This window comes from Natator depressus, chromosome 5, assembly GCF_965152275.1.
Source record: "Natator depressus isolate rNatDep1 chromosome 5, rNatDep2.hap1, whole genome shotgun sequence".
NCBI lineage: Eukaryota > Metazoa > Chordata > Testudines > Cheloniidae > Natator > Natator depressus.
Genome location: NC_134238.1, coordinates 117,524,931 through 117,552,505, shown reverse-complemented (window position 1 = coordinate 117,552,505; position 27,575 = coordinate 117,524,931). Strand labels below are relative to the sequence as shown.

General features: G+C 44.1%; 1 protein-coding gene and 1 long non-coding RNA gene across 2 annotated transcripts in view; one reads left to right on the top strand and one right to left on the bottom strand.

Moving 5' to 3' along the window:
• LOC141987067 (uncharacterized) overlaps positions 1–27,575 on the bottom strand; it is an 80,476-nt gene that overhangs the window by 41,364 nt on the left and 11,537 nt on the right. The window lies entirely within an intron of this gene.
• Positions 1,018–4,183, top strand: LOC141987906 (uncharacterized). Its single transcript, XM_074953744.1, has 3 exons — positions 1,018–1,058; positions 2,709–3,103; positions 3,683–4,183. The coding sequence occupies exons 1-3, from the start codon at positions 1,018–1,020 to the stop codon at positions 3,880–3,882; spliced, it is 636 nt and encodes a 211-aa protein (XP_074809845.1). The 3' UTR covers positions 3,883–4,183.

Here is a 27,575-nt window from a genome sequence, read left to right as displayed (position 1 = left end):
CACAAGAGGGCCCAACATGCTTCAGATACATTTCACCAGCCAAACCCTATGCAGTGGGACACTTAATAGTAAATGCTACTGTGTCAGTCTGTGACCTCAGGCCTTTTCCAGGAACAGTTCCCTTCCTTTCTCTTCTCTCTTTCAACGTCTGAGCCGGATTTGTTTATTTTTGGGGGAAATTGAAATATGAATAACAATTTATTCACGGTATTATCTGTCCTTCACTTATACCACCTATTGTGGGGGGAAGAATAGTAGGCCCAGCTTGAGGGGAATTTAGGCTAAACTGAACACAATCACCCAAATTAGCAGGTCAAGCAGGATTAATACCTTTCCTATTGCAAAGACTGCTGGAGGAGTTTAATCCTAAAAGTGATCAGCCAAGTTTGGTGGTCTCAGGCCTCCAGCAGTTAAAGTAGCAGCGCTGTTGGGACATTTTTCCCATATGAACTAGTACAAAAAGTAATGAGTCCAAAACGATAAAATAATCAACTTGCCTAGTGAAACTGCTTGTGATTGTTAGGAATATAAAATATGATCTTCCAACAAGTAAGTCCTGAGATTTTTTTTTATTATTATTCACTTGTAATGTCTGATAATATTCAGTACCTGGTATGAAAACCCTAACTAACAAAGGAAATGATTCTTTGAAAATAAATGAAAGAGCACACATTTTTGGACTCACAGTTGCATTTTCCCTTCTTGGTGCTCATTAAAACTGCCCTCTCCATGAGACCTTTCCACAAAATGTCAGTCATCAGCAATGCTTGCTGCTAAAATGTCACATTAGCATCCCCTGACCTTCTTGTGTGGAAGGGATGCTGTTGAATCCTTGCTGTCAAAGGCAGCCGACTGTGGGCACTATGACACACACAAGGCACAGAAAAAGGCCACTTGAGCAAGTTAGAAATGAAACACTAAATAGTGCTTCAGAGTTGGCATATGATATGGAGAAAAGAAGTGAGAAAAGGCTGGTGCAAACAAGGATCTGATCCTGTTCTGAATGGAAAAACTCCCATGGCTTCCAAAGGACACCGTGGACGTGAACCCACGGATAAGTGAGGAACAGCAAACCTCACCCTGCTAGTATGGAAGCAGCAAAATGTAATTCATTCAAAAGCCCAAGCAAGGCTTAAATGAGATGATGATGGAGGCAGACTATACACTATTATTAGGGTTCATCCAAAATTTTCCACTAACATGTTTTCGATGGGATATTGGGTTTTCGACGAAAATTTTTCTGCAAAAAACAAAAGGGTCTGGTTTCTGAAGATTTTGAGTTTCCATTGAAAAATGAAGAACTTGGCCAAAAAGTTGTTTTTCAATAAAACCCAAAATTTTCTGTGGAAAAAAATATCCTGCTTTCCAACCAGCCCTAATTATTGGAGTACAGGTAGCATCGTTTGGCACTTTTTGTACTCAGAATAGTGAGAAACGTATGGAAAAGTCCAAGAGAACCGACTAAGGGTCTAAAGAAATGTAATTGGGTTCTATAGAAATTATAGGATTTTATAGGCAATTACGTCCTTTGTTTAGGGTTTAAAAAAATCTTAAGAATTCCATAGCTGGAGTTTAATTTCCTATGAAATACTCTAGGGGAGAGCAACATTAGAATGAAAAAGGCATCATGGGACTTCAGGTTTTACCACAGAAGCAATTAAAACCAAGGCAACTGCAACCCCTTACCTAGAAGTCCCATGGAATGATATAATGATAGCTTTTCTATAGCACTTTTCAGTTAACCTGTAGAAAGCTATTTCAGGGAAATCTTTAAACTGGCTTCAGAGTGGATATCCTTTCGGTAGATATTTAAAGTTCTACAAGTAATAAATGGATTAATTTCTATAGCACCTTGCTGATTTCATCCCTGTCAGATTTGCTATTAAAAACCCTGTGCTTGAGTCATATAGGCAGACTCAGGTGGAGAGGTATGATGATCTTGTGATTAAGGCACTGGACTGTGACTCAGAAGATCTGGGTTCAATTTGTGGTGGTGCCACAGACTTCCTGTGTGACCTGGGGCAAATTATCCCGCAATTGATTCCACATGGGTAAACCGTGCACATGCATGTGGAGTCAATTGCCGGATCCAGGCTTCAATACCATTGTGATCCAGCTCCCAAGCTCTAAGACGGGGATAACAACACTCCCTTTGTTTGTCTCAGCCCTGGTCTACACTAGGACTTTAGGTCGAATTTAGCAGCATTAAATCGATGTAAACCTGCACCCGTCCACACGATGAAGCCCTTTATTTCGACTTAAAGGGCTCTTAAAATCGATTTCCTTACTCCACCCCTGACAAGTGGATTAGCGCTTAAATCGGCCTTGCCGGGTCGAATTTGGGGTACTGTGGACACAATTCGACGGTATTGGCCTCCGGGAGCTATCCCAGAGTGCTCCATTTTGACCGCTCTGGACAGCACTCTCAACTCAGATGCACTGGCCAGGTAGACAGGAAAAGAACCGCGAACTTTTGAATCTCATTTCCTGTTTGGCCAGCGTGGCAAGCTGCAGGTGACCATGCAGAGCTCATCAGCAGAGGTGACCATGATGGAGTCTCAGAATCGCAAAAGAGCTCCAGCATGGACCGAACGGGAGGTACGGGATCTGATCGCTGTATGGGGAGAGGAATCCGTGCTATCAGAACTCCGTTCCAGTTTTCGAAATGCCAAAACCTTTGTCAAGATCTCCCAGGGCATGAAGGATAGAGGCCATAACAGGGACCCGAAGCAGTGCCGCGTGAAACTGAAGGAGCTGAGGCAAGCCTACCAGAAAACCAGAGAGGCGAACGGCCGCTCCGGGTCAGAGCCCCAAACATGCCGCTTCTATGATGAGCTGCATGCCATTTTAGGGGGTTCAGCCACCACTACCCCAGCCGTGTTGTTTGACTCCTTCAATGGAGATGGAGGCAATACGGAAGCAGGTTTTGGGGACGAAGAAGATGATGATGAGGAGGAGGTTGTAGATAGCTCACAGCAAGCAAGCGGAGAAACCGGTTTTCCCGACAGCCAGGAACTGTTTCTCACCCTGGACCTGGAGCCAGTACCCCCTGAACCCACCCAAGGCTGCCTCCTGGACCCAGCAGGCGGAGAAGGGACCTCCGGTGAGTGTACCTTTTAAAATACTATACATGGTTTAAAAGCAAGCATGTGAAAGGATTACTCTGCCCTGGCATTCGCGGCTCTCCTGGATATACTCCCAAAGCCTTTGCAAAAGGTTTCTGGGGAGGGCAGACTTATTGCGTCCTTCATGGTAGGACACTATACCACTCCAGGCCAGTAACACGTACTCGGGAATCATTGTACAACAAAGCATTGCAGTGTATGTTTGCTGGCGTTCAAGCAACATCCGTTCGTGTGTTATCCTCAGGAGAGTGAGATATAATCCATGGTCACCTGGTTGAAATAGGGTGCTTTTCTTCAGGGGACACTCAGAGGAGCCCATTCCTGCTGGGCTGTTTGCCTGCGGCTGAACAGAAATGTTCCCCGCTGTTAGCCACAGGGAGGGGGGAGGGTTGAGGGGGTAGCCACGCGGTGGGGGGAGGCAAAATGCGACCTTGTAACGAAAGCACATGTGCTATGTATGTAATGTTAACAGCAAGCTTTACCCTGAAAGAGTGTAGCCAGTGTTTTATAAAATGTGTCTTTTTAAATACCGCTGTCCCTTTTGTTTTCTCCACCAGCTGCATGTGTTTCAATGATCACAGGATCTTCTCCTTCCCAGAGGCTAGTGAAGATTAGAAAGAAAAAAAAACGCACTCGAGATGAAATGTTCTCCGAGCTCATGCTGTCCTCCCACACTGACAGAGCACAGACGAATGCGTGGAGGCAAATAATGTCAGACTGCAGGAAAGCACAAAATGACCAGGAGGAGAGGTGGTGAGCTGAAGAGAGTAAGTGGTGGGCTGAAGAGAGTAAGTGGCGGGCTGAAGAGAGGGCTGAAGCTCGAATGTGGCGACAGCGTGATGAGAGGAGGCAGGATTCAATGCTGAGGCTGCTGGAGGACCAAACCAGTATGCTCCAGTGTATGGTTGAGCTGCAGCAAAGGCAGCTGGAGCACAGACTGCCACTACAGCCCCTGTGTAACCAACCGCCCTCCTCCCCAAGTTCCATAGCCTCCACACCCAGACGCCCAAGAACGCGGTGGGGTGGCCACCGGCCAACCAGCCACTCCACCACAGAGGATAGCCTTCTTTTTTTGGGGCAGTCATTCAATAAATTTTAAAGTTGTAAACTTTTAAAGTGCTGTGTGGCATTTTCCTTCCCTCCTCCACCACCCCTCCTGGGCTACCTTGGTAGTCATCCCCCTATTTGTGTGATGAATGAATAAAGAATGCATGAATGTGAAGCAACAATGACTTTATTGCCTCTGCAAGAGGTGATCAAAGGGAGGAGGGGAGGGTGGTTAGCTTACAAGGAAGTAGAGTGAACCAAGGGGGGTTTCATCAAGGAGAAACAAACAGAACTTTCACACCGTAGCCTGGCCAGTCATGAAACTGGTTTTCAAAGCCTCTCTGATGCGTACCGCACCCTCCTGTGCTCTTCTAACCGCCCTGGTGTCTGGCTGCGCATAACCAGCAGCCAGGCGATTTGCCTCAACCTCCCACCCCGCCATAAACGTCTCCCCCTTACTCTCACAGATATTGTGGAGCACACAGCAAGCAGTAATAACAGTGGGAATATTGGTTTCGCTGAGGTCTAACCGAGTCAGTAAACTGCGCCAGCGCGCCTTTAAACGTCCAAATGCACATTCTACCACCATTCTGCACTTGCTCAGCCTGTAGTTGAACAGCTCCTGACTGCTGTCCAGGCTGCCTGTGTACGGCTTCATGAACCATGGCATTAAGGGGTAGGCTGGGTCCCCAAGGATACATATAGGCATTTCAACATCACCAACAGTTATTTTCTGGTCTGGGAATAAAGTCTCTTCTTGAAGCTTTTGAAACAGACCAGAGTTCCTGAAGATGTGAGCGTCATGTACCTTTCCCGGCCATCCCACGTTGATGTTGGTGAAACGTCCCTTGTGATCCACCAGAGCTTGCAGCACTATTGAAAAGTACCCCTTGCGGTTTATGTACTCGCCGGCTTGGTGCTCCGGTGCCAAGATAGGGATATGGGTTCCGTCTATGGCCCCACCACAGTTAGGGAATCCCATTGCAGCAAAGCCATCCACTATGACCTGCACATTTCCCAAGGTCACTACCCTTGATATCAGCAGATCTTTGATTGCGTGGGCTACTTGCATCACAGCAGCCCCCACAGTAGATTTGCCCACTCCAAATTGATTCCCAACTGACCGGTAGCTGTCTGGCGTTGCAAGCTTCCACAGGGCTATCGCCACTCGCTTCTCAACTGTGAGGGCTGCTCTCATCTTGGTATTCATGCGCTTCAGGGCAGGGGAAAGCAAGTCACAAAGTTCCATGAAAGTGCCCTTACGCATGCGAAAGTTTCGCAGCCACTGGGAATCGTCCCAGACCTGCAACACTATGCGGTCCCACCAGTCTGTGCTTGTTTCCCGAGCCCAGAATCGGCGTTCCACAGCATGAACCTGCCCCATTAGCACCATTATGCATGCATTGGCAGGGCCCATGCTTTCAGAGAAATCTGTGTCCATGTCCTGATCACTCACGTGACCGCGCTGACGTCGCCTCCTCGCCCGGTAGCGCTTTGCCAGGTTCTGGTGCTGCATATACTGCTGGATAATGCGTGTGGTGTTTAATGTGCTCCTAATTGCCAAAGTGAGCTGAGCGGACTCCATGCTTGCCTTGGTATGGCGTCCGCACAGAAAAAAGGCGCGGAATGATTGTCTGCCGTTGCTCTGACGGAGGGAGGGGCGACTGACGACACGGCTTACAGGGTTGGCTTCAGGAGGCTAAAATCCACAAAGGGGGTGGCTTTACATCAAGGAGTAGTTCAGGCAGGACTTCACGGAGGGTTCCAATAAGAAATGGTGCACCTAAGTTATTGTTCTTATTGGAACAAGGAGGTTAGCCTGGCCTCTGATTGATACATGGCTAGATCTACCTCGCAGCACCTTCTCTGTGAGTGACTGCAGTGTGACCTAGAGGAATGAGTCCCCTAGACAGGGGAGGAGGCAAATGAGTACAAAACAAATCTGGTCTATTTCTTGTTTTGATCCACTCCATCTATCTTTTACATCTTTGGCTGGCAGCAGACGGTGCAGAAGGACTGCAAGCCATCCACATCTCATGGCTGCTCGGCAGAAGATGGCACAGTACGACTGCTAGCCATCCTCATCTCTTGCCTGCCTGGCAGAAGATGGCACAGTACGATTGCTAGCCATCGTCATCTCTTGCCTGCCCGGCAGAAGATGGTACAATACGATTGCTAGCCATCGTCATCTCTTGCCTGCCCGGCAGAAGATGGTACAATACGACTGCTAGCAATCCGTATTGCCTGCCTGCTCACCATTAGACGGTTCAATACGACTGACTGCAGGACTAAAGAGAATGACCTGGTCAAGTCACCAAAAATTTAGTCCCTGCGCCCATGTCTGCCCAGGCGCTCCCAACTGACGTGGCCAGGAGCACCTCGGACATGACGAGGACGGCTACCAGTCATACTGCACCGTCTGCTGCCAGAAGGCAATGGGTTGCTGCTACTGTGTAGCAATGCCGTACCGCGTCTGCCAGCACCCAGGAGACATACGGTGACGGTTACCTGAGCGGGCTCCATGCTTGCGGTGGTATGGCGTCCGCACAGGTAACTCAGGAAAAAAGGCGTGAAACAATTGTCTGCCCTTGCCTTCACGGAGGGAGGGAGGGAACGGGGGCCGGACAATATGTACCCAGAACCACCCGCGACAATGTTTTAGCCCAATCAGAGTGTTCCATTGGGCTGCTCTGGACAGCACTCTCAACTCAGATGCACGATTGTTTGCCGTTGCTCTGACGCAGGGAGGGGCGACTGAGGACACGGCTTACAGGGTTGACTTCACGGAGGGTTCCAATAAGAAATGGTGCACCTAAGTTATTGTTCTTATTGGAACAAGGAGGTTAGCCTGGCCTCTGATTGATACATGGCTAGATCTACCTCGCTGCACCTTCTCTGTGAGTGACTGCAGTGTGACCTAGAGGAATGAGTCCCCTAGACAGGGGAGAAGGCAAATGAGTACAAAACAAATCTGGTCTATTTCTTGTTTTGATCCACTCCATCTATCTTTTACATCTTTGGCTGGCAGCAGACAGTGCAGAAGGACATATTGCCTGCCTGCTCACCATAAGACGGTTCAATAGGACTGACTGCCGGACTAAAGAGAATGACCTGGTCAAGTCACTAAAAATTTAGTCCCTGCGCCCATGTCTGCCCAGGCGCTCCTGATCGACCTCACACAGGCGACCAGGAGTACCTCGGACATGACGAGGACGGCTACCAGTCGTATTGTACCGTCTGCTGCCACAAGGCAATGGGTTGCTGCCACAAGGCAATGGGTTGCTGCTACTGTGTAGCAATGCCGTGCCGCGTCTGCCAGCACCCAGGAGACATACGGTGACAGTTACCTGAGCGGGCTCCATGCTTGCGGTGGTATGGCGTCCGCACAGGTAACTCAGGAAAAAAGGCGCGAAACAATTGTCTGCCCTTGCTTTCACGGGGGAAGGGGGGGACTGACGATATGTACCCAGAACCACCCGCGACAATGTTTCAGCCCCATCAGGCATTGGGATCTCAACCCAGAATTCCAATGGGCAGCGGAGACTGCGGGAACTGTGGGATAGCTACCCACAGTGCAACGCTCCGGAAGTCGACTCTAGCCTCGGTACTGTGGAAGCACTCCGCCGAGTTAATGCACTTAATGCACTTCTGTGGGGACACACACACTCGAATATATAAAACCGATTTCTAAAAACCGACTTCTATAAATTCGACCTTATTCCGTAGTGTAGACATACCCTCATATTTAGATTGTAAGCTCTTCAGGGCCAGGACTGCCTCTGACTATGGGTATGTACAGTGTCTATCATAATGGGGCTCCTATCACAGATACAGCCACTAGGAGTCCAGACAGCTACACAGGACCTATTGGTCTGATTTTCAGAGGTGTTGAGCACTCCCAAATGTACTGAAGTCAATGAGAGATCCAAATGCTCAGCACTTTTGAAAATCAGGCCTGTATATATGGTTGCCCCTCTTAGGGGGATTTTCCCAAAGGACCACTTAAACCCTGCATATCTCCAGCTGGCTCCATCACTCCACCACACAATGGCCAAGGATTTGGCCCAAAGATCCTACAGCACAACCACAAGTACGGTGTGTCTGGAAACACTTCTACAGAACTGACAGCAGTAGTGGTGCCCAAAGGAAGAACAAAAAGCTAAAAAGACAAATTCAAAAGTTCACATTAGAAAGCAGGAAGAAATGACTAATGAGTTGATCCTTCATAAGTCATCTAATGCTGTCTCTGGCTCCCATATAAATGTTAATTCACTGTCTTGTGTAAGTCACCCAAAAATGTCTGTCTTTGTCACAATCAAATTAAAACATATTTCTGTTCATTGGCCACTGTGTGCCATGTAGCCAGGACAACACCGCTGCAACAATTCTCAAACCAGGAAGCTCTGTGTTCAGTAACAGCAATCTTTTCCCTTTGGAATTTTCTTATCTGGACCACATCTAGAAACAAACATGTAGCTTTTGTTCCTGTAAAGACCCAGGGCTCTGCTTCCACATTTCATAGATTTTAAGCTAAAAAGGGACCATGACAATTGCTTTCCCTGGCCTCCTGTGTAACAAAAGCATAGAATCTCATTGAATGTTGCCTATGTGAATCTTTGTCCCTACCTAGAATAAAGTAGTGAGGGTAAAATTCATCCCTGTGTAGACAGCCAGCATAAAACCCATGCTGCACTTATGGGACACTCAAGAACAAACTCAAATGGATGCCCTGTTATATCTCTCTTTGGCAAGAGCTTTCTGCCTTCCCAGTCTAGCAGCTCCTTCTGCTTGATTAGGTAGGCAAGTCGTAATGGCCTGTGTGTTGACATTAGCATCAGCTATAGTGGAAAAGTCCCAGTAAAATAAATTCAGCATTATTGCTTCATTTGCACACACAAATAGGAGGAGGAAGAGCAGATGGGAGAGGATGGGCTTGTGAAATACAGGAGGTCAGGCTAGGTGGTTATAATGGGCCCTTCTGGCCTTGGAATCTATGAATGAATAAATGACGGAGAAATGTATTGGCTTATATCAGTGGTGGGCAACCAGCGGCCTGTCAGGGTAGTCTGCTAGCGGGCCGCAAGACATTTTGTTTACATCGACAGTCCGCAGGCATGGCTGCCCGCAGCTCCCAGTGGCTGCAGTTTGCCATTCCCTGCCAATGGGAGCTACAGGAAGCAGCAGCCAGCATGTCCCTGTGGCCTGCGCTACTTCCTGCAGCTCCCCTTGGCCAAGAACGGCAAACCGTGGCCACTGGGAGCTGCAGGTGGCCATGCCTGCAGACAGTCAACATAAACAAAATGTCTCGCTGCCCCCCAGCCGATTACCCTAACGGGCCACCGATGGCCCACCACTGGCTGCCCATCACTAGCTTATACACTAGGAGAAAGGTACATTAAAACAAATGGAAGGAAAAAACATTTACAGTATGTTTATATCTGTTTATTACACCAGAGATCGAGACCCCTACAAGACAAGGTCTGAAAGGGAGTACCCATCCACTATGATTAAGTCTTCTATGATCTCCCGTGGTGGGGAAGCTGCTCTGTAAAGTCTACGCAGTTACGTATGGGGCATTACTGCCTTTGGCCCACCAGATAGTGGTTAGTTGTTACCTTTGTTTTTACTACTTGCAATAAAAAGCAAAAAAGAAAAGCAGCCCACCAGGCCTTGGAAAAATATAAACTCTGAGCACCAGAGCACGGGAACAGAGTGTATGCAGCAAGATGCCGTGTTCCAAAATGAGATCACCACAGTGACTTGTCCTGAAAAGGAGGCAAAGAGGGAATCTAGTGGGTGAGGTGAGCCAGAGGGCAGACAGATGTGAGTCAGTGGGGGGGGGGGGGTGGCAGAGCAGGATAAGGAGGGAGATGGGGAACGCAGAGCACCAAAGCACTGGAAATGATGTTCTTCATTGTGATTTTTTTCCACATCCCAATACCCTGAGATGCGATGGATTGAGTCCCATTAGAATGCAGGCAAGTGATTTTCTTTTTAAAGCAATCACTGAGCATGCAAGAGCCTTAAACAGGAAGGGTGGAAAGAGCACAAAGGGCTGGATCCAAAGACTCCCATTGACTTCAGTGGGGTACACATCAGTCCTGAAATGAGTAAGGAAGTGTTCAAACAAACAAACACCATGCCACACCCACAATGAATCAGACATGCTAATTAATTAACTTTGCATGAGCCGCATGCTACAGGGTGGAAGATAAAGCCTGTCATACTGTGAGGCCCTACCAGTGGCTGGTAGGGATGGAATAAGAAAAGATATGTGGCAGGGGGAGTTCGCGCTTGCTTCCTGGGCCTTTAAAGAACTCAGAAAACATGGTCAATCTCAGCTGCAATCACTTACTGGATCATGTAGCTCCATAGGAGAGACCTGTTGGGAGTTGGCGTGTTACTAACTTTGGACAAACCACCAAGGCCAGACCCGCCCTGAGATGTAGGAAGAAAGGGCTCCTTTTTGGATAGGAATATTCAAATTTCTATACTGGTTCAGACCAATTGTCCATCTAATCCGGTATCCTGCCTCAGGCATTGGCCACTACCTGATGCTTCAGAAGAAGGTGTAGAATTCATAAAAATTATGGACTAATGTGCCCATCAGGGAAGTTTCCTTCTAACCCTTGTTATTTTGTGCCTTGAAGCATGAAGGTGTGTAACATTTAGAGAAGTTTTATCCCATCTAATGTAACTGTAGATGTGCTCATTATTTGTATAAATGTCTCATCCTTTCTGAATCCTGCTAAGCTCTTGGGCTCAATCATACAACGTGGCACTGAGTTTCCCAGGCTAATTATGATTTTTTTTTAAAAACCATTTCCTTTTCTTGGCTTTTAATGTGTTATCCTTTATCTTCATTGGCTGTTCCCTTGTTCTAGTGTAGTGAGTAAAGGTAAATAGGAGCACCAAATGTATCTTCTCCATCCCATTATTATTTTGCATGCCTTTATCACATCACCTTTTATTTGCCTCATCTCTAACTTAAGCCATCCCATCATTTTCATCTCTCTTCATAGGGCAAACTTTCCACAGCTTGTATCATTGTTGTCACCCAATATTGAACCCCTTTGATTTCTGCTGTATCTTTTTTTTGTTTTTAAACTTGGGGAGGCCAGAACTGAGTACATACTGCACTAGGGCAAAGCATAGAATGGAATTATAATACCTTCAGGCCTATTTTCTATCCAGTTCTTGCTTCCCCAGTCCCTGGTATTTCTATTTTTAATAAGATATTTCTTCTTTCACATTTCACCTCCTCCTCATAGTCCTATGCTTCTGCCATTGCAGTCAAAGAGCAAATCCCTGACTTTAAATACTAAGATACATGAAAACAGAACTTAGAAAAGGATTTCCTGTCGAAGTGTGACAGACTTACATATGTTAAAGTACTCATTACACCACGCATCCAGAACCAGGCATGATAAGGATGGAAGGGGAATAGCCTTCCTCTTCTAGCACTGACTCTGATGCAAGAGATTCCACCTTGAGACAAAATCCTTCAAGAGCATCCCACTACTCTGTGAATCATGGAACAAGTACAACATATGCATCCTGCTATGTTATAGCCCACCCCCCGCCCCAAACTGCAGAAGTTTCCTACAGGAGCTGGCCGCAATGCTGTGTGACATAGCAATGGAGTCCTCAAAACTAATTGACCTGGGAAATTTCAATACCCCTGTTTGCAACAACACTGATGATACAAAGGCCCCGAACCTCCTGTCCTTGCTTTCCACACGTGGTTATTCACAGATAATCTTTGCATATACATTCTGGTCATACTCTGGATGTGATTTTCAGCATGGACATGTACATAGGAAACGTGAGACCTACCCCCTTTACCTATCCTGGACTGATCATTCCTCCTGTAAGTTATCAGAACACTTCCAGTCTCCAGAGAAGTAGCTATAATGGTCTGCCCGAGGAGTTTTTGCACCTGCTCAAAATCCAAAGCATTCTTGCAGGTAACTCCCTCTCCCAAAGCCCACAGAGCAGAAAGCCTAGTGATCATTCATTAACTGCAGGCAGGGACAATCTGGTACTGAAACACCAGCTTTCTTCCCAACACTACCACAGATCTTCATAGTTCTCTGATGACCCTTGGCACAAGTGGGAAGGAAGAAAATGCAAGCACTGGTGATAGAAAACATGGACAGATACAGAGACACTCTGTCGCAAGGCATCCCCTCAGCAAAGTCAACAGGATTACTTGCAAGCTAGAAATTAAGCGCGTGCTTAAGTACCTTGCTGGCTCAAAGCCATTTACCTCAGTGTAAATCCACAGTAACTCCACTGATAAGAAGCAGTTACTTTGGATTTACACTGATGAGAATGAGTACAGAATGGGGTCCAGAACCTTCAGTTTCCAGACTGAAATTCTGGCTGCTGAGCGCACACGTGTGGGATGCCATTTCCGGAACAGTAAAATACTTTACCAACCCTTGCCTTTTTATTTGCACTGTTGCCTTTTTCAAGAAGGAAGACATTTTTTCCTTGCAAAAACCTGAAGTAACACAGACTGCCACAGTCGGAATAAATATGCCCATTATTTCTACAGCTAGCTAAACACTGCTCACTTGTTCTCGTGTGCTAAACAAAACTGGTAGTTATATTCATTCAGAGAGAAGCACCATATTCTTAGCTCTCAGTACTTTGCTATTTATACCTCAATTCTGCATTCACATTTTACATTTTTCAAGGGGGAGATCTTCCCAATAAAAAGCTGTTTAGTTTTCTTGGGATCACATTAAATTGTGATCACTGTCCGGCAGAGAGGCCAGTAAAAAAATCATAAGGGGGTTGAAAGAACACAGACCCTGACTTATAAAATACAGATTGTATCAGAAGTGCTTTAGGTGAGGGTCCATTATTTTGTCTCCACCTAAAGCTGATTGTATCAGAGATGTGCTGTTTACATACTGATTCTTTTATATGCATTTGTCAGGCTCTTAGAGTTCTGGCACCAATTTTCTTCAACTCCACATGCTGGTTGCAAATTTTCTGATACTCTAATGCTCAGGACACAGGGGGCTAATATTTCAGTTGAGTTAGGTTAAACTCTCCCTAAAAGAGGCAAGTTAAATGTAGTTGCAGCACTGACTAGATCACCAGACTTGTCCTTCCATAGCGGGACCTGATTTGTAAGTACAAATTCCAAAAAAGCGAAAAGGAAATTAACGACATCATCAATAAAAATAAATAAATAAAATACATGGAATTTATTATTTTTTACACTGGTACCAAAATGAGCTCGTTACATGACGGGTAATTCTAAGAGTCCCTAAATATTTCATTATTCTTTCACTTAATGTCATCACAATGGAATAAAAAGAGGATTAAAAAACTGATGACCCAGACCCTGCTCTCCACTTACACTGGTGTAAACTCCGTTTTGTGGCATCGCTTCAAACTCCACCTGACTTTTCTTTAAAGGCAGGAGACAAAGTAATAGACCTTTACCTAAAGCAAAAGATTCCATGGAAGATAGGACATGGCTCATTCTACCTCCAGTATAATAGGCAGAGTAGGTCCTGACTCCTGGAGCTAAGGCAGCACCAAAGGTTCCATTCAAATAGGGCTTGCAGTGGCATATAACGTTACTATTTATTTGTCTTGCAGTAGCAGCCTGGTGCTCCAGGCAGGGACCTGGACCTCGTTGTGGTAGGTGCCATATAAACTCAGAACAAAAAGACCCCCAAAGAGCTTTCCAAACTTTCTTCAGCCATTTCAATATAAGGATTGTGGAAATATTGTATACATGGGTGTGTGTGCACGCATGTGCAGCATGTCAGACGGAGGCAACGGGATGTTGAAATTTAGCAGAGAAAGTCTCGAGGTCATAATGGTGCTTTTTGGTGGATTGATGAAAATCTGTTAAAGTTTGGCTGAGTCACGAGGGTTTACAAAATGTCCTTTACACAACTGCCCTGGATTTTGTCTGAGCTTGGTTTTTATAAATAAATACTGGGTTGGCTCTGTACATGTGTTCATGGGAAAATGAGTGGAATATATTTCTAATGTGACAGTGTGTGTGCAGTATGACCTGGGAGGGTCTGTATGGAGTGATCATTTCATAGGATACAGACGGTGCACTCTCAATGAAGCATGGAACTTATAACACGCAGAATCGGATCCACCATTTAAAAGAAAAAAGGCAATTATGAGCTGGTAGTAGGGACTGTGGACATCTGCTTGTTTGCCTAGGGCAGCAGAACCTCTGAAGCTGGCTCTAATGGTACATTTACATTTCTGTGAACTTTGGTTTGTTTCTTTACAAAACTGTCTTCCTGAAATAGCGTTAGGTTCAGAAACTGAGCTGTGTCCTTCCCTCCACTCTGCCCCTTAATGGATAAAATCCTGACCCCACTGAAGTCAATGAGAGTTTTGCCATCGATTGCAATAAGACTAGGATTTCACCCAATGTCACTACAGAAGAGCTGGGTAGGAAATGAGTTTCCCATCCTGCGGAAACTTTTGAGATAGCAAACATTTTTCTCTCCCAAACGGAGATGAAAAGTTAAAATCTCAACTTTAGGTGAACTAAAACGCCGAAGGGGGGGAAAAAAAAATCCACTGAAATGTTTTGTTTTGATATTTTCAAAAAGGGTCTTGTGTTAATTTTAACCATTTTTTTTTACTATAATTAGCTTAAATTTCAAAACGAAAAACTATTTTGAACCAGAAAATTTTATTTAGAAAATGTCAAAATGAAACATATTTTAATAATTTCTAAACTTTTTACCCCCAAACAATTTTTGAGTCATTTTGATCAAAATGCACCCTTTTCCCATGAACAGTTTTGGTTTTTTTGAAGAAACAGAATTTTTCATCAAAAATTATTTGTTGGAAAATTCCCAAACAGCTCCATGCTCCTGCCTGCCTTGGGGGGTGAATCTACCCCAATGTTCTACCATGGTCAAAGGTCCAGGTCACTCAAAAGCCTCTGGATTTTCTCTCTCAGAAGCCATTTCAGATTCTTTAGCATGCGGAAGTGCAAAGAAAGGAAAGATCGTTCCTGCTGCCTCTCCTCCTTTCCCAGCCTGCCTGTGACCGTGGCAGGACTGCAGTAAATCCCTGATTTCTTTCATGTTTTCATATACAGCCGAAGAGATACCTTTCTTATCAGTAAATAATTTCAGTGCTAGCTCATGGCATATGTCTAATAAAATACTCTCCAAGGGGCTAACTCATTGACTTGAACCTGCTTGTCATAACTGCTCTGTGCTCCTTCCCCTCCAGGCAAAAAGGCTTGTAAGTTATTAAAATACTGAATACAGGGCTTTTTATTTTTAAATGGAGGGGGAAAGAGTTCTGGCACTCAGTGAAGCATGGCTCCATATACTAATAGGGAGGGTTCATCCAGTGAGAGAGGACAATAGTTCACTTGTGCTGGCTCTCGCCACCACACTGCCATACAGGAAGGGTATCTGAAGGTCACATGGAGCACACCATTGCCCAGCTATATTTGCACAGAAGGAGACATAAACCTGATGGATTGCAGCGACTTTACACTGGACCTTGCTGGGAGCCCCCGTGATATGCAATAACAAACCTTTCAGCTAGTGCAAGCAGAGATTTAATGAGCTTCCCCTATTTCAAAGAAACTCCTTTTCTCTCTCTCTCTCTCGCTCTCTCTTTTGGACTCAGTACCTACTACAAGACCTCAATTATAGTCTTAATGGAGTTTCACAGCTAGTAAGATGAATAATTATTTTATTGGGCAATTATGAAGCCCAATTAACTGGTAAAGGCAAAAAATCAGGGAAATATGGGATGCCATAATTAAGGCTGGTAGCCAGCCTGAGCAGCAATCTGAATCCAAGCAAACCAGCTGTCTGGCAAACTTGTTGACGAGAACTTGAACCTTTGTGAATTTCATTCTCCTCTTTCCAGGACTCCAACCCTAGAGCAGAGGAGAGGAGGGCTGAGAGTCTGAAGGTGCCAACAGCCGTTGACAACCAACTCATGATTTATTTATTTATTCGCCTCACAAACCACCTGGTTGAAAACGTTCCTTAGCTTTGTGGTTCCTCTTTGCTGCTGTTATCCTATTCTCCCCTCCTCTCTACTGAGTAAACACATGTGACTCTTTTCAGAGTATGACCCTGTCAAAAAGGCCCATCCCAACACAACCCTCCCCTTTTCTCCTGCCACTTCCACAGCTCCTTGGCTTATTGTTCCCAAGAAGGTAACACCGAGGTACACATTTAAATGATGGGCTGTAGATGAATGTAAATGAGTCATGTAGATGACTACTTTGGTGAACCTGTAAGAAGAGAATAGATACTGAACTGCAAAAGGAGATTTGTGAGAATCCAAATGTGAAATAGATTCAAAACTCATGCTGGCCTGAAGTTGGAGAAACAAATCCCGGGCACTCACCACATGGCATTTTTCCAAAGTCTACAGCTTCCTTGCAGAGACATCAGAAGGCTCTTTCATTTCTTAGACTTAAAGGTATTTCATGGCATTTCAGAGTCTGTAATGCAATTGCAGACCTGCAGCTGCACAGCTGTGTATTCAGAATTCAGGCTCTGGGTGAAGTCTGAGTCATGTTTATTCACAGCTACCTGTTGGTATTGGCAGATTTATTTTGTATGTCAAATCATCTGCCAATGAGGAGTCTAGATCAGAAGGTGCTGAGGCAAAGGATTTCACTCTCGTTCAGCTTGGCTGAAGAGACCCACCGGCAGTGACCTGGTTTCCTGCCTCTTTCCTCATTTTCCTTGAAGTTCAGCTAGGTCTATGTATTGGAATGGTTGAAAAACTGGAAAACAGAAGAAGAAAAAAAAACTTTTCACCTGCTCTGTGTGTGTGTGTGTGTGTGGGGGGCACTTGGACTATGCACCTGATCCCCAACTGCAGCCAAGAATTGACCAAGGCAACCTGGAAGAGGAGTGAAAAAGTGGCTGAACATTACCTTGGTGTTTCCCTGAGCCTGGGGCTGCTCTAAACTACACCACCAGCCAATGGCACACAGAAGCCTTCTTCTCCAGCCATGCCCCCTATGCCAGCTGCATCAAACTCTTTTCTTTTTTTACCACCTCACTAGCGGATTAAACATTATGAGCAAGATTAAAATGGAACCATTCTATTCCTTTAAGCCTTTTAAATTCACATTTAGACTCCTTAAGAAGTCGTTTGATTTTCAAAAGTCTTGGGAACTCAGCAGCTCTTACTGAGCTTTGACAATCTTGGTCTAAATCCTGTCTCCCTGCTCTCCCTTATAGCCATGGTTCTTCCTGAGCTCTTTGTAGAAGTCAAGGGTGGAAATTGATAGAGCTAGATAGACCTTGGGGAAACTCAGCCATCTTGCTTGCTTTTAAAAACTGCATATAATTATTTCTAGTTCTGCAAAACATCTAGGCTTCGGCTCTTCTTAATCCAGATCTTTTATTTATTTGAAATAGACTTTGGCCATAAGGAGAGAGCATTCTCATTTTGAAGATATGGTAGTCTTTTCTTGTGGTCCTGGACTTGTAATGAGCCTTTATAACAGACATAGTATGATACTGAATGTATCAGCTAATGAGTTTAAAAAAACAACCACCACTGACAACTATCTTTGAAAAGCCACAGTGAACTGGTTAAATAGTCAAGGAATGGGTGGGGTGGGGAAGGAAAAAAAAGAGAGATCTACTGGCTAGTGGATTAATCTCTCAGGAGAAGTAACAGAAGTCCCATTCCTTGGCAGATCTAAAATTAGACAGAAACAAGCTGTAGAAAATGTACTACAGAGTACAGCTGTACATTGGTAAGTGGATAGAATAGATGACCTAATAGATCTACTCCATCTTTAATAGGCAGCAGGTTTAAAAAAAAAAAAGAAAGTATTTTTTTCACACAACGCACAGTCAACCTGTGGAACTCTTTGCCAGGGGATGTTGTGAAGGCCAAGACTATAACAGGGTTCTAAAAAGAACTAGATACATTCTTGGAGGATTGGTCCATCAATGGCTATTAGTCAGGATGGGCAGGGATGGTGTCCCTAGCCTCTGTTTGCCAGAAGCTCGGAATGAGCAACAGGGGATGGATCACTTGATGATTGCCTGTTCTGTTCATTCCCTCTGGGGCACCTGGCATTGGCCACTGTCGGAAGACAGGATACTGGGCTAGACGAACCTTTGGTCTGACCCAGTATGGCCGTTCTTATGTTCTATGATTCTACACCTAGATTACTTTCCATTCCTTGGAATGGGTATTATACGATTTAATTTTTGTTTGTTTATTTCAGTATCTATTTAACAAGAGCTATTTGAAAAAAAAATCTCTTATTTAACAAGTGCAGTAGGATGTAAAGAACAGTATATATGTAGGTAAGTAAATGCACATACTTTACTTATCCTACACTGAAAGAAGGCTCCAAAAAAATCAGGGAGCAAAAAGAATCCAAAATTCCTCAGAAAGGATGTTATAGTAGGACTAAACTGACCAAAGTCTACAGACTCTCGTGTGTTTTAGAGAGAGCAAAGCTTTTCTAAAGATTTTAGAAGCAAGGGATTATCATCATAAAGCTTTGTGAAAATGGAGAGTTATCTACTATGGAGAGTTAGCTATCTGACTTATCTACAATAAATTCGCAAGGAATCCCCTTATTTTTTCCTCTCCATAAGAGTACTTAGAGTCCTAGGACTTCAAGGGAGTTATTTCTGATTTAAACTATTGCAAATGAGAGGAGATGCAGGCCCCAGGTACTGATTTAGGCCTGCAGGGAAGCTTTCAGGTAATACAGGAAGAATTTTAGCCTAGAAGTTTCTCTTTTGGTCAAATAACCAGGTCTTTAAATAAATTTCCAAAGACTCATTGACACCAACTGATCTAAGCTTCCTTAATCTAAAGGACCTTGAAGAGTACTGATGTCTATAACACCCACATTGTCAAAGAGAATCAAATGAAGGGGAAAAAAACACCCCCTCAAATGAAAGAGAGTCCCATTCAGTTACATCACATGAAGAAAGATAACTAAATATTGACAAATTATATAAGTGCTTGTATACAAATTCAAGAAAACTAAATCATAAGATGGGTGAACTTGAGTGCCTCGTATTAAATTAGGATATTGATATCATAGGCATCACAGAAACTTGGTTGAGCAATGATAATCAATGGAACACAGTAATACTGTGGTACAAAATATATAGGAATGACAGAGTAGATCACCCTAGAGAGGGAGTGGCACAATAAGTGACAGAAAGCATAGTTAATTATATTAAAAATTTTAAATGAATCAAACAGTACCATAGAATCTCCATGGATAGAAATTCCATGCTTGAATAATAAGAGTATAGCATTACAAATATATTACTGACCACCTGACCAGGATGGTGAATGTTCAGGGAGACTAGTGAGGCTAAAAAAACAGAATACCCAATAATAATGGCCGATTTTAATGATCTCCATGTTGACTGGGAACACGTCACCTCAGGACAGGATGCAAAGATAAAATGTCTATACACCATTAACAACTGCTTCATGGAGCAGCTAGTCCTGGAACCCACAAGGGGAGAGGCAAGTCTTCATTTAGTCCTAGGTAGCACATAGGATCTGGTCCAAGAGGTGACTAAAGCTCAGTAATAGTGACCATAATGTAATTAAATTTAACATCTGGGTAGGGAAGAAAATACCAAAAGAAACTCACCATAATAGTCTTTAACTTTAAGAAAGGGGGACTGCACAAAACATCATTAATAGAGGCTCAAACTAAATATATACCCCCAAACAGACAAACAAAAAACCAATAGGAGAACCAAAAACTTCACCATGGCTAAACAGAGTAAAAGAAGTGGTAAGAGATAAAAAAATCATCCTTTAAGACTTGGAAGTCAAATCCTACTGAGAAAAATAGAAAGGAACATAAAAAAATCTGGCAAGTCAAGTGTAAAAGTATAATTAGGCAGGCCAACCAAGAATTTGAAGAGCAACTAGCAAAAGATGGAAAAAAAAAGTTTGCAGTTAGTTTTTGTAAGTGCATCAGAAGCCAGACACCTGCCAAACAATAAGTGGGGCATTGGACAATCGAGGTGCTAGAGGATCGCCGAAGGAAGACAAAGGCCATTGTGGAGAACCTAAATTAATTCTTTGTATTGATCTTCACTACAGAGGAAGTGAGGGAGATTCCTACACCTGAGGAACTGTCCCAGATTGAGGTGTCAATAGAAGCGGTTTTGCAACAAATTGATAAATTAAACAGTAATAAGACACCAGGACCAGATGGTATTCACTCAAGAGTTCTGAAGGAACTCAAATATGAAGTTGCAGAACTACTTACTGTGGTATGTAATGTATTGCTTCAATCAGTCTCTGTAGCAGATGACTAGCAGATAACTTATGTAACACTGATTTTTTAAAACTGCTCCAGAGGTGATCCTGGCACTTACTGATCAATAAGCCAAACTTCAGTACCAGGCAAATTAGTCAAAACTATAGTAAAGAAGGCCCATAGAACATACTGTGTTGGGGAAGAATTAACATGGCTTTTGTAAAGCTCAAGAAATGCCAACCATTGTCATTAAAAACTTAAATTCAAATATGTTTCAGCACCCTTGTGTCAAATTAATTCCTGGACTTCAGTTACAGGAGCAAGATGTTGCAGACTGAAAAGAGTTTGTCTTCAATGGCGTTAGGCCAGGGATGACTTTGTCCTACATTGTTTAGAAGCGATTCTTTAACTTTTGAACTTTCTGACTGCTGGGTGGAACCACCCTTTGAAGTTTACTCTAGCATGAACGTCTTAAGGAAAAAGACACAATCAGCGTTGCATTTCAGGGAGATTACTACATGTTTTGCTTGGGTGGCGATTTGAGGCACAAGTCCAATGAGTGAGGATTTCAGCTATCGGAGTTCAGCCTGGCAAATCTTACTGTTCTCATGGAACTGAGATTATGGAAAACCAAAAGGGACAAAATGCTAAACATGGACGCCTATTGTGAATTACTGACACAGACATTGCGCCAGTTATGCCACTGCTGGGTGTCCAGTGTTTGGTTGAATGACTATCACTATTTGCCTAACTGAATTTTACACCTGTTAAATAGGTATGAGTTGTTTATTATATAAGGACATATGCTGATTTATGGTTGGTAAGCTATAATACTATGCTTCAGCGAGGTTCATTGCTAATTTTCATTCTAAACTTGATCCAGCTAGTGTAGTCTGTTATTGGTTACACATTGCCTAGTCCTTATATGACACGGTTAGTGGTAAGGGCCCAGTCCAAACTCAATGAAGTCAGAGGAAAGACTCCAACTGAGTCTGATGGCTTTTGGATCAGGATCTAAGTGTCCGAACCAGCAAAGCATTTAGCACGTGCTTAATTTAAAGTATGTGTATAGTCCCTCCAAAATCCAGGGGATTACTCACATGCAGATTTCAGAGTAGCTCAAAAATGGCAAGCGGGAGGGTTGTGTGGAAAAGTGATTAAAACTAAGAAAAAACAAACAAACCATTGTTTTCTAAACCTTCTATGGAAACTTGCAATTTTTGACACAAATTCAAAACCCAAAATATTTCAAATTGCAGACGCTGCTGTTTTGCCTCAGAGGACTGACTTGTAGTTCAGTGACCTCAAGCTCCCATCCTCCTTTAAAGGCTGGGCTCCCTGGTCAGACTACAATCTTCCATGAAGCACCAGAGTCTCCCCTCTTGGAGGGGATGTCAAGGCTCCTGTCCTGTCCCCATGGCCCATGAAGGACTCATTGCCATGCCCAGAGTCTGTCAGGTCCTTTCTCCATAATACAATGTTATTTTCCATTTCTGGATGCTGCAATGATGGACAGCTTATACGTATGTATAATAAAATAAGGAGAATAATGTTCCTTGATCGGTGCACTGTCACTGTTAATAAAATAATAGCGTATACTTTTGTAGTATTTTTCATGCAAAAATCTCAAAGCACATTAATATGTAATGTAACTAACCCCCGCAGCACAAAGATCAGTATTTGTTATTGTTTAAACTAGTTGGAAGTGGACATTTCCAGAAAATTGTTGCAGATGCCTCCGCATTTTCTGTCAAGTTTTAGAAAATTTCAAAGTTTTCAAAGATCAGCTCTACATTTTACAGGTGGAAAAACTGAGGCTGCGAGAGATTAAGTAACATGCCCAGGGTTACTCAATGAGACAGGAATAAAATTTAGGAGTCCTGACTCCGTCCCAGTGGGAAAAAATATATATATTAATTTACCCGTAAGTCTGCCAACCTTACTCATAATGAGTAATATCTTACTGAATAGACTTACTAAAACCAATGAAATCTGAATTTATTTCATTCAGTCTACCCATGGAATAAGCTACTACTCACCATGAATGAGGTTGGGCCCTGACTGTAGTTAGGGTTAGACTGTGACTTGCCTGCACAGAGTAGGGATGGGGAGTAATGATAACCCACTTTACACTCCTGTGTTGACTACCTGGGCCTGAGTAAGCAGGCACTGTGCATGTGGGTGGAGAGGGGAAGGGATTGGTTCCTTGGCTCCACCCTCAACTTGTTGACCAGCACCGCTGAACCAATGCAGGAAGCATTGTAAGGTGCACTTGGTATAGACCACCAGCAAATTACTCCCCAGAGCAAGGGGGAAGTTGTGACTCTGAGAGGCCCCTCCTGTTCTTGCTCAGAGCTATGCCTACGTATACAATCTAGCCCTTTGTAAAATAATTATTTTACGATAATCCCCAGAGTTAACAATGTACCTTATGAAAGAATGAGGCTGCAGTTCACTGCATCCAGCGAGCCACTTCCCACCCTCAAGATGAAAAGGGTAAATTGGACTAGCTGCTGCGATTTCCCCTCATTTTATTTTTCCCCACATCCCATCAAAAGCACACAACTGAGCGCCAAGTTCATTGCAGCAGAATACTATAAATGTCAGCTTGGTGTCACAGAGACGGAGGGAACAGCAGCACATTCAGGGCCAGTTTCCAGCTTTCCTGGAAGAGAACACACTGGCCGCATTGTGAGGCCCCTTCTGGAACACGGCCAGATTTGTCCAGACCACTCAGCTTTCCAAGAAGTTGCATTTAGATACAAGAATACCTGCGGTACCTTCTTAGTTTTGCCTCTGGTGTATAACTCGGGGGGCGGGGGGGAATGTATCAGCATGGTACAGTGCTACAAGCTTCTCTTGTTCACATGCCAAGGGCACTGCAGCTGGTAAGCGCAGATTGTTCCCGCAGAGGTTTCAGGTCACCAACATTCCTGTGTGTTGTACAATTAGATGTAACTTTCACCTACCCCCAGCGTCACAGATTAATGTGGAGTCAACGGACGTAAATACTGATCCCATAACAGAAGATCAGTAACTTCTAGGCATATCAACCCAGACCCCTACATTTTAAGTGGGGTGGAGATGGAGCATTTGGCCCTTATCCTTGGATATGTGGGGGACACTCCGTGCCACTCCAGGGATGCAAATTGACCCTACAGCCAGCCAGCATAGCCCTATTGGGGTGATACTTTGGTGGCTTGTATAGAGGCTCCTTTAGCAATGTCCTTCCTTGTTGCCAGCATATGGGATGTGACTGGGACAAAGGGTGCGTGGCTGAAGATCTCTTGGCTGTTGGCAGCTACGGGAATTTGTAGCAACCTTCAGGCTGCTCACTTCTGCCAGGGACCTGGCCCAGGATTGGAGGAGCATAAAGGTTGTTTGGTTATTCCATGATTCTGTCTTCTCCTGGTTCTTCTCATACATCTTTCATCACTCTTTCAGCAGGTCCTTTGAAGGACCCTCCTCATCCAGCCTCCAGCATTCTATGGGGGTTCCACAGGGCTCTGTCCTTCATCCCCTTCTCTGCTCCTTCTGCACCTCATCTCTGGGCAATCCCATCCACAGACACAAATTCAATTAATGTTTCTGTGCTGACGACTCTCAGCTCAGCCTCTATGCTCAAGAGCAATCTCCTTCTGTCCAAACTAAAACATCAGACTGTCTCTCTGACATCTGCTTGTCAATGTCTTGCTGTCAGCTCAAGCTAAACATGGCTAAAAAAACCAGGAGTTCTTAATCTCCAAACCCTCCATTCACACCAAGCCCTTCCCACTACTCCTTTCTCAATCACTGTGGACAACACCACCATCCTGCCTGTCACTCAGGCCCATAACCCAGATGTCATCTTTGACTGAACCTTCTCTGTAGGTCCTTGCATCCAGGCTGCATCTAAATCTAGCTGATTCCTTCTGCATAACTTACCTAAGATACGGCCTTTCCTATCTGTCCTATCCGTCCACACAGCTAAAGCTCTTATCCAAGCTCTCAATTACTGCAACATCCTTCTCCCTGGCCTTGACAAATGCAATCTTGCCCTGCTCACATCCATTCAGAATGCTGCTGTGAAGATCATTTTCCTAGCCCGTCACTTGGACCATGTCACCCCTTTCATTCACAGTGGCAATTCATAGTCATTCATGAGGACACTGGATAGTCATGGGGCCAGGCAAGGAGAATGACCCTGTAGCCTGGTGGCTAGGGTACTCATGTGGGAGACCAAAGTTCAAATCCCTGCTTCAGTGACTAATTATTCATACATAGTGGGACAGCTTCAACAGGAGAGACTGAGAAAGACCCATCCCTAAATACCCCATAGCCTAGTGGCTGGGGCATTCTTCTGCACTAGTTCAAGTTCAAATCCCTTCTCCACATCAGATTGAGGGTGGGAGGGCATGGAGAAAAGAGAACTGAAACTGGGTCTCCTACATACCAGGAGGCTATCCTAACCACTGGGCTAAAGTTTATAAGGGAGAGCCTCTTTGTCCCACTGGCATTTTGTGAAACTTGGCTTTTGTAAAAACACATGCAATTAAAAAGAAAAATGTGCAGTTGAAATGAAAAGATTTTCAACTTTGACTGACTGAAAAATTTCTGAACCCTCCCCCCGCCCCCCAGTTGGACACCAAACAAAAACTGTTGATTTTTCAGATTTGCCAGCGAATGAAAAAAAATCCATTATTTGCTCAGCTCAGTTGGGGAGTTCCCGAAGTTGCCTCTTGCAGTCTTAGCCCAGTCATGCAACAAGCTCTAGGTGGGTGGTCTCATGCATCTGCACAGGGTCCTAGTGAATTCTATGGGGTCCACCCAGGCAGAGCTGATGGCTGAATTGGGGCCTCTGGCTGGGATGCAGATCTGGATGAGCTGGTACTGAAGGAAGAGGAGTAAAGGAACTAAAATATAAGGAGCAAACCTTTTCAGTTCAGAAGAGGGCCATAAAGAGCATTTCACGATATCAGAGGTGGGAGTTAAGGAAAGCAAAATGCCCCTCATTGCAGAGACCTGGAATGTCTTTGCATGAAAGGAAAATAACTGAGTTACTTCCACAAAAACAAACCACTTTGCAATGTGAGTGCTTAGGAATGCCTCTAAAACGACAGCTTTGTTGAAATGTCACTCTCCTTTTTCCTTTCAAAATGTTGTTTTTCCTCAAAGGGCCTCGGACAGTGAGTCCCAGCACTTGAACACGGGCACCTATGTATACACAGAAAGCTTTGTGGTTGTCCCAAGGATTTCACTGGCTGAAACAAACAAACAAAAAAAGGGGTCTCTGTGTGCAGCTCTGAAATAGAGGCAGTTACAGTTTGAGTTTGAATTTTAGAGCCTTCTGCTGAGAAAGATACTGTACAAATCATTCAAACTCTCAGTATGCCAATCTACTGTACAGTGAGATAATGAACCTTTACACAACAGAATCAATCCACAGAAGGCTTTCACCTCTAACCTGTCAACACCACTTTTACTCCGACAGCTATAGCAGAATGGAAATTTCTACATTTGACTGCAAGCAGGTTTCAAACCATCCGTGTAATTTGTCAAGACTGACACCATGCAAGAAAATCAAATCCTGTTCTACTTTATAGTTCCCATGTTAAACAAACAAAACAAACTATGAATATTTGCTTTTAAAATGCATCAGTCCACAGTGTTAGTGAATACAGGTTAAAAACAGGTGAAGCATGCTTTCTCCTTTGGGTGTCTTTTCAGATCCTAGTAAAACTTCTCATTGATGTTATTTGTATGGTCTTCAAATAGGCTTATCCTTTGGTATAGTGGCCTTTTCTTCATCATTTATTAGAGTGCTCCCTTCAAGGGAGAGCACTTGATGGGTTTTCTGGGTGAGTGTTTGCTTGTATAAGGAGGGAGAGTAAACAATAAGCTTTTGAGCCCAAAGTCATTATTCTTATGGAGGATGGCTGGCTTTATGGAAGGATTATTTTGTGGATTAAAGGGCTTGCTGAGCAATGAAGATCAAAAAGAACTCAAAGTGTAAAAGACCAAAACCATGGAAAATATTTTACATAAGAGGATTGACCCAAAGCTCATTGACTTCAGTGGCAAGGCTTCCACTGACTTCAGTGGGCTTTGCTTTAGGCCCATGATGTACAAATCTTGTAAGAACTGATTTGCTGTTTAGCTGGGAGGCACTCTAAAGTTTCCAACATTCACTGTATAGGGTCAGTATGTCTGAAATGAGTAAGACTTACTGCTGAGTTTTGAACCTGGCAGAGCGTATGTCAAGGTTCCTTCCCCACTCTGAGCTCTAGGGTACAGATGTGGGGACCTGCATGAAAACCCCCCTAAGCTTATTTTTACCAGCTTAGGTTAAAACTTCCCCAAGGTACAAACTATTTTACCTTTTGCCCTTGGACTTCATTGCTGACACCCCCAAGCGTCTAACAAATATATAACTGGGAAACAGCCCGCTTGGAAACGTCTCCCCCCCCCAAATCCTCCCAAACCCTACACCCCCTTTCCTGGGGAGGGCTTGATAAAAAATCCTCACCAATTTGCATAGGTGAACACAGACCCAAACCCTTGGATCTTAACAATGAAAAAAGCAATCAGGTTCTTAAAAGAAGAATTTTAATTGAAGAAAAAGGAAAAGAATCACCTCTGTAAAATCAGGATGATAAATAGCTTACAGGGTAATCAGATTCAAAACATAGAGAATCCCTCTAGGCAAAACCTTAAGTTACAATAAGACACAAAAACAGGAATCTACATTCCACTCAGCACAGCTTATTTTATCAGCCATTTAAACAAAACAGAATCTAACGCATATCTAGCAAGATTGCTTATTAACCGTTTACAGGAGTTCTGACCTGCATTCCTGCTCTGGTCCCGGCAAAAGCAACACACAGACAGAGAACCCTTTGTTCCCCCCCTCCAGCTTTGAAAGTATCTTGTCTCCTCATTGGTCATTTTGGTCAGGTGCCAGCAAGGTTATCTTTAGCTTCTTAACCCTTTACAGGTGAAAGGGTTTTTCCTCTGGCCAGGAGGGATTTAAAGGTGGTTAGCCTTCCCTTTCTATTTATGACAGCGTATGTGCTGCTTTCTCAGTGAGCCCTCCAAGCAAGACACGACACTGTAACAGCGAATCACAAGGACGTCGGCCGCTGCCATCATCATCAGCTGTAGTA

Excerpts from the sequence above, each read along its gene's own strand:
- LOC141987906 (XM_074953744.1), top strand. The coding sequence starts at position 1,018 with ATGGCTTCCAAAGGACACCGTGGACGTGAACCCACGGATAA. Across the intron at positions 1,059-2,708 it reads GGACGTGAACCCACGGATAA|AGGCCATAACAGGGACCCGA; the intron begins GTGAGGAACAGC and ends CATGAAGGATAG. Across the intron at positions 3,104-3,682 it reads AGGCGGAGAAGGGACCTCCG|CTGCATGTGTTTCAATGATC; the intron begins GTGAGTGTACCT and ends TTTCTCCACCAG.